The sequence below is a fragment of the Montipora capricornis genome, chromosome 14 (genome assembly GCF_036669925.1).
Source record: "Montipora capricornis isolate CH-2021 chromosome 14, ASM3666992v2, whole genome shotgun sequence".
NCBI classification, from domain to species: Eukaryota; Metazoa; Cnidaria; class Anthozoa; order Scleractinia; family Acroporidae; genus Montipora; species Montipora capricornis.
The window spans coordinates 6,796,338-6,803,837 of NC_090896.1; the positions used below are offsets into that span (position 1 = coordinate 6,796,338).

The 7,500-nt window shown below is 39.3% G+C and overlaps 1 protein-coding gene and 1 long non-coding RNA gene across 2 annotated transcripts in view; one reads left to right on the forward strand and one right to left on the reverse strand.

Annotated features, from left to right (window-relative positions):
- The window catches only part of LOC138033503 (uncharacterized), a 21,502-nt gene extending 18,700 nt beyond the window's left edge, over positions 1–2,802 (forward strand). Inside the window, exons 7-8 of the mRNA XM_068881256.1 lie at positions 875–1,054; positions 1,518–2,802. Coding sequence (XP_068737357.1) covers positions 875–1,054; positions 1,518–1,618 — 281 coding nt within the window. The 3' untranslated portion in view covers positions 1,619–2,802. The remainder of the gene's footprint in view (positions 1–874; positions 1,055–1,517) is intronic.
- Positions 2,803–4,634: 1,832 nt separating this feature from the next.
- Positions 4,635–7,500, reverse strand: part of LOC138033507 (uncharacterized) — a 24,256-nt gene continuing 21,390 nt past the window's right edge. Inside the window, exon 3 of the long non-coding RNA XR_011128614.1 lies at positions 4,635–5,154. This is a non-coding gene — a long non-coding RNA (uncharacterized lncRNA). The remainder of the gene's footprint in view (positions 5,155–7,500) is intronic.

Consider the following 7,500-nt stretch of genomic DNA (forward strand, 5'->3'; position numbering starts at 1 on the left):
ACTAGGGTTTTTTTGTCTGCCGATAGAGATTCGCCATCTGTACAACTATAAGTTAAAAATAAGTTAAAATGGATTCCTTTTTATGAAGAAAATAAGATAAGCAGTTGTTCTCTGGTTTTCAACCTTATTCAGGGTACCTTACCCAATTATTTAATCAAACATTTTACTGTTAATAATCAAGTCCTTCCTAGAAATACTAGGTATGCTAAATTTAACTTAGTTTGCCCTAAATATATACCTGAAACAGAAGGTAAAGAGTGGTAAACTTTGGAATAAGTTACCTTTAGAATTGAGACGTAAGGATTCTCTTCCTGTATTTAAGAAGAGTTCATTTAAATTAAAGGTAATTTTAAAGAACAGCTTAGTCTAAATCACTTTAGTATTTAGCTTGATGTTAATTTAATTTTATGTTTATTAGAATTTTTTTGAGGGCCACAAGTTTATTAGCTTTTAGCTTTCTAGTGTCACCCTCTATAAATAAAGTGTGTATGTATGTATATATGCACAGAAACCTTCACTCTAACATATCATTTTTTATGATTTTCGACGGATGAGTAGATGATGCTACATCTCATTATGACCCATCTATCGAAATTTGGGCATTTTCCCTTGCCTTTTTCGCCGAAACAAAGTAGGTGACCCCCCCCCCCCCTCCCCCTTTGTTTGTTTTTTTTTTTCATTTTTGGAATAAACAAATTATGACCTAATTTCAGGCGAGAAATGAAACAAATTTCAATGTGGGAAGATTTTCGCGCGAACGTCCTTAAAGCAGGACACCTTGATTGTTTGAAAAAACACCTTATTTTTGAGTATGGTATTTTGGGGAGACAAAGTCCGCTCAATACGTGTCAAATACTTCTGATGGTTTTTGCAGGTGGTGGCGGCGGGGGATTTTATTCCAGCGGAAGAAGTTCAACTAACTTTGGTGGTACAAAGGGAACTGGCGGAGAAGGAGGCAAAGGATTTCACCAGGGAGGAAACGGTGGAAGAGGATACGCAAACAATGCTTTTGGAGGATTTGGAGGGGGTGGTGGGGCTCATGGAGATGGCGGAGGTGGGGCGGGAGGTGGTGGAGGTTACTCTGGGGGAGGTAGCGGGGACAACATACAAAACTCCTGTGGGGGAGGGGGAGGATCTTACAATGCTGGCAAAAATCAAGCGAATGAGTGTTGTTTCAATACGGGTGGGCACGGTCGGGTGATAATCACATTTACCTAAAAACAACAAGCTCAACCATCGCCTACACTAATTCAAAATCTTCGTATTTCTGCTGTCGGATTTGATTTTGTTTCTTAGACTAAAAGACAACTGTTTTAAGGTTGGTTTTGAATGACGACGATGCATGCGTGAGCAACGTACGCATGCGCACTAACTTGTCGCTGATCAGTGCCCTTTATCTGACCCTTTTAACTCCCACGGGTGAATAAAAAAAAACTTTCTTCTCACAAGCTAAATACGTTGTTAAGCAGACTGGTGGCGAGAATAAAGAAATTAATGACCTGGGGTTTTTTGTCTAGGTAATCTTCAAATTGCCATAACTGGCATAAAAAGGAATGTATGGCAGTCAGTAAGGAGGATTGACATTCAAGTCTTGGGAGTGAAAGGGATATACTATTAACAAGAGGTGCTGATCAAGACGCTACTAAGTGTGCGTATGTTGCTTTGTACTTATGCTTGCGTTGCTGGTGGAAACTCCGGAGTTTAAAATGCTACTGATTAAAAAATCACTTCCTTTTTTCCTTCAGATTTTGAAAGTGTGATTGCTTAACACTTGACTGGCAAAACTTCGAGCTTTGATTTTTATTCCAAGGCGGTTTACTTTGAGTGTAAGTTTTGGATTTCACGGTCGCCCATTACTCACGTTCCAAACTGACCGATTGGACCACCCCAGAGGGTTGGATCTAGGGAAAAGTGACGTCACCAGCTTAAAGTCTCAGCCTGTAAACGCAGCTTATTATATGTGCAAAACACGAGTTTAAAAGCCTGAAAGCCCGAAACTCCCGTGTTGCATATTAATTCAGCCGCGTACACACACATTGCGTTCTTAAACTATTGAGTCTTTGACGTCATTCTCTCAAGATTTTAAAGTTAGTGATATAATGGCGGACCATTAAATTGCAGTTAAAATAAACAGGTATCTTTTTTTAAATCAAGCCTTAAAATTAGGGTCACTTACTGTTTAGTCAAGATAGTTTTGAAATCCAAAGAAAAATAAAAATTGATTTTTTGGTCGTAGTAGCACTTTAAGACACGGCGAAGCAATTTTCCCTTTGTAAACGAGCGATGCCATTTGGACACTAGGGAGCTTACGAAACGAGGACGACGACGGTTACGAGGACTTCATTTAAAAATACAAGTTCGCGTTATTCATATCACTACGAAACTTTATGTCGTTTCGCGTTAAAAATGTGTAGTAACTGTCGAGGAATTAAACTAGTATGAGTGGGTTGGAAGCGTAGAGAGAGAACTGAAAATTCATCGTCATGTGCTAACGTCCTCCACAGAACCTTAAATTTGGTCATTTCACGTCGTCATTTAGGAAAGAAATGTACGTGCAGAGCGTGCAGAGCCACTGTTTTTGCTCACTAAACCTATTGTTTTGTAGCGTCGTCGTTGCCGTCGGCGTCGTCGTTTCGTAAGCTCCCTAAAGGAGCTTAAGCAACGACGACGGCGACGGCGATGGCAACGAGAACGTCATCTCAAAATATAAATTCACGTTATTGTAATCACTTCGTGACTATTTCAAACTTTTTAATATGACATGGGTGTGGTAGTCCCTCAAAAATTACACTGGTCGGAGCGGCGGTTACTTTAGGGAAGAAAATGAAAATTTATCCTCAAGTGCTAACGTTGTTCATAAAATCTCAAACTTGGCTATTTCACGTTGTTGTTTTGCTGACGACGACAAAGAAATGGACAAAAGTGAAAAATGCACGTGCAAGGCGTGCAAAGCTATTGTTTTTGCCTACTAAATATGCAAATTTGTGACGTTCTCGTTGCCGTCGCCGTTGTCATTAGGGAGCTTTAGCAATGACGACGGCAACGGCAACGAGAACGTCATGTAAAAACATAAATTCCCGTTATTGCGATCACTTCGCGACTATTCCGAACTTTTTAATATGACAAAGGTGTGGCAGTCCTTCAGAAATGAAACCGTTACGAGCGGCGGTTAATTTAGGAGAGAAAAATGAAAATTTATGTCCAAGTGCTGACGTTCTCCATAACACCTCAAACTTGGTTATTTCACGTTGTAGTTTTGCTGACGACGGCAAAGAAATTAACAAAAAGGAAAAACGCATGTGCAGGGCGTGCAAAGCTACTGCTTTTGCCTACTGAATATGCAAATTTGTAACGTTCTCGTTTCCGTCGCCGTTGTCGTTGCTAAAGCTCCCTAAAGCCTTACTAGCTCTTACTGATTAAAAGAATGAGGTTGTCTGAGGGCAGATAAGGGATCTACCAGATAAACTATTCGGTTCAGTTTTAACCCAGCATTGATGAGTAATTTCAAGTATGATAAATACATTTACTCTGAATTACTGGGACGTGGCAAAGCAGAAATCCCAGACCCTCTTTATAGGCTGCGGGTCTAAAACATAGGTCACAAGTCAGTGTACAGGTCACCGTGCTACAGATAAATAAACAACACCAAAAGTGTCTAGTAGCCCTAATCACTCCAAAAAAATGTTGTTTCAGGTTTGGTGGAAACGCTTGGAACATTTGTGCACCAGTAGACCAAGGACTTCCAGTTCTGACCTGTGAAATGTGACCCGTGTTTTAGACCCGGCCTTTTATGGAGAAATCTTTGTTTAGAGTTTACCTAATGGTTGCGGTCGCACTTGAGACAAACACAGTGTAACACTAGTGTAGACACCACTTTAGTGTCAACTCTCGAATGTAACCGCAGCCTTACTGGTGTTTTGAATCCCAAGGGGAACACTGAACAATAGAACTTGATGTTACACCAGTGTTAACTCCCTAATGCGACCGCAACCAATGTGTGTATAGATTATACCACAGTTCGACGTCAGGGGGTTGTGGAGGTACGTTTGTAGTCAGAGGAACGAGCACATCTTTGATAGTAGCTGGAGGGGGAGGGGGCGTAGAAGCTGTGACTTTTAAGGCATTCAGAATGTGATGCAAACACAGCAACAACAGGCAAAACTGGGTTCCAGTCTTTGTCAGGAGGAAGTGGTGGACACGGTACCCAGGCTTCAGACGATAGCAATATATTGCTTGAGGTTACACTTGGGTTTCCTGTAGTGAAAGGCCATAAACGTTAAGGCCCTTTATCACTGCAAACGTGCGTCAAAAAAGAAGTCTCAAAGTAGATGGATAGTTCGTAATGGGCCGCCACTTTGAAAGCACAGCCGGGAAAGGATTGGAACGAGTTCATACTACCCTCCTCTCCTTGGGTATATATTTTTACTTGCTCCAGTCCTCTGTTATTCTCGTTATCCAAGATGTTGTCCGATATTTCCCCAGTCTCGATTCTTACCAAAATACGCCCGCTTCGTTGGCTATGATTTAACATGTATGTTCAACTCTACAGGAGCAATAAACTATTGAAAGGAAAAATCTAAGATTTCAGTGATAATAGATAGTTCTGTATAATTCCCATCAGACCACACTCAATGGGCAACTTCAGAAAGTGTTGTTTAATTTTGAAATGAAGGCGATGTTACACAATCGTGCAGACATTTGTTATATTAAGTAATGCCACAGAAAACTTATTGTTGAGCGCTTTCTCTACGATTAAACATCATGGAAGGTATGACATAACAGTGGGCCACACAAACGCTCGAGGACTTCACAAGAATTTGCCGCAAGTAAAATTCCCGTTGTTTCATACTGGCTTAGATGTCCTAGCTGTCTCAGAAACTCATTTGTCTCCGGCCGTAGAGAGCTATGAAATCGCTATTCAAGTATACCAGCTTCAAAGAAAGGATCGTCTCGGCAAAATCGGCGGCGGAGTTGCTGTTTATTTCAAAGATTCCTTAGATTGTATTTCAATTGCAAAATATGATAATTGCGACATTGAAGCAACATGGCTAGGACTCAAAGTCAAATCTCAAAGACTTCTTGTTGGCTGTATATATCGTCCTCCAGATTCCGAGGGTTTCTACGATAAATTTCTTCCAATTCTTGAGAGAATCTCTGCGAACAGAAAAAATGTCATCATCACCGGGGACTTCAATTCGAATATGCTAGACAACTCTGGAAATGGCAAAAAGTTTAAAGATGTCCTGCAACTCGTTAATTTTAAAAATGTTATTAAGAATCCTACCAGAGTAACAGAACATTCCAGTACAATCATAGATCTAATTTGCACAAACAACATGCCAAAGGTTAATAGTGCTGGTGTTATCGATTTCTGCATCGCTGACCACAAATTTATTTACATTTCATTTAAGTTGGCAAAGTCACCCAATTCCCCTCCAGTAATAAAACAAGTCAAGAACTTCAAAGGAGTTAAGGAAGATCCAAAATCTCTTCAGAACGACCTTGAAACCGCACCATGGTGGATTTGTTCTATTTTTGATGAAATAGACGACGTAACATGGGCCTGGGAAACAATGTTTAAAGATGTTGTTGATAGCCATGTTACAAAACGTCTAGTTAAAATTAGACGGCATTCACTCCCATGGATGAACAGTGAAATACGCAAAGCCATGAACAAGCGGTATAAACTCTTAAATCTTTGTGATGGTACGCCAAATACCAAGCAATACTGGGAGGAATATAAATTCGCTCGAAATCAAGACACTGCTTTATTAAGATCTGCAGAGACTCAATATTGGAAGGAAAAGTTCGATAAAGCCAATAACTCACGTATGTTCTGGAAAACTGTACATAGCATATCTGGTAGCCAGAAGTCCTCCAGAATTGGACCAGTCAAAGATGAAAACAGCTTGGAGGTTTTGGATGATGACATGAAGGCTGACTTATTTAACCAATATTTTGTAAATATTGGCAGAGATGTCGCAGAAAACTTCCGTAACATCCCAAACCAAACCTTCGCTGTGTATTCCAAGTAAATTACTTGAACATCAGGTTTGTAACATAATTGATGAGCACCTAAGTAACTCCTCTCTAAAAACCCCTTCACAGTGGGGCTTTACAAAAGGTCTATCATCAGAAGGCATGTTACTAAAAATGACAGATACCTGGAAGATGAATATGGATAAAGGTATGATTGTGGGTGCAATATTTGTTGACTTTAAGAAAGCTTTTGATAGCATCTCACACAATATCTTGTCATTAAAACTCCAAGCTATTGGATTAAGTGGGAATCTCCACGAGTGGCTGATGGATTATTTAAAAGACAGATTTCAATACACTGTGGTAAATGGCCACCCTTCTAATCTGGATGAAGTAAAATATGGTGTTCCCCAAGGATCCCTCCTGGGTCCAAGGCTTTATACTATCTACGTCAATGACCTCCCTAATGCTATTACATCTGGAGATGTGTTTATGTATGCAGACGATACAACATTATATTGTGTGGGGAAGAACTTTGATCAGGTTTGCTCACAATTAAATAACATTCTCGAGCAACTTCTGCTTTGGAGTACAATGAATAAACTTTGTATTCATCCTGTAAAGTCTGAAGTCATGATCCTTAGTAAAACGGGCTTCATTGGTCCTGTTCCTCCAATCTACTTTGGAAATAATTTTATTAATGTTGTGAATCACACTACTTGTTTGGGATTAATCATTGGCAATAGGTTTACATGGGCAATGCACGTAGACCATGTAAAAAAATCTTTTGCACAGAAAGTGGGTGCATTAAAAAGAATGAAGAAGCTTCCTGTGAAAGTGCTGGAGGAAATTTATTTCAAATCTATTGTACCAGCGGTATCGTACGGTATTGTGGTGTGGGGAAACTGCAATTACTCTATTATGGAATCCTTAAACCCTATTCATGCAAGAGCTGCACGAGTTATCCACCAGGATAAAAGTCTTGAGAAGCTAAATTGGTTGCCAATTTCTTATATATATAAAAGAAGACTCCTTCTTCTAATGCATGATGTTTTAAATGATAAAATCTTATATGCCCCTTTTAATTTGAGGTTAGGTAACAGACCATCACGTACAGGAGGGTTACAGGTTGAAATCCCTAGAGTGAACTACAAAGTGGGAAAGGAATCAGCACAATATAGAGGACCTGTAATCTGGAATTTTATTGCTAGGCTGACAAATTTTAATGTAAACATTCAAAAAGACAGTTTTAAAAACATTTTACGTAGGCTCTCACAGAACATAAATAGCTTCTCATTCGAAGCGCCTATGATTGCTATGAAAGACCGAGATTTTGTATATTTTTAAGTTTTATTATATTGCATGTAAATTTTAGATTAATTCGTAACTTATTTACCTATGAATCTTATTTTAATGATTCGTATTGAATATTTAAGTACTATAGGATGATTTTATAAATTATTTTAGATTCACATTTTATTAGTTCGTTGTAGGTCCACATCAGCCTTTTGGCTGCCATTC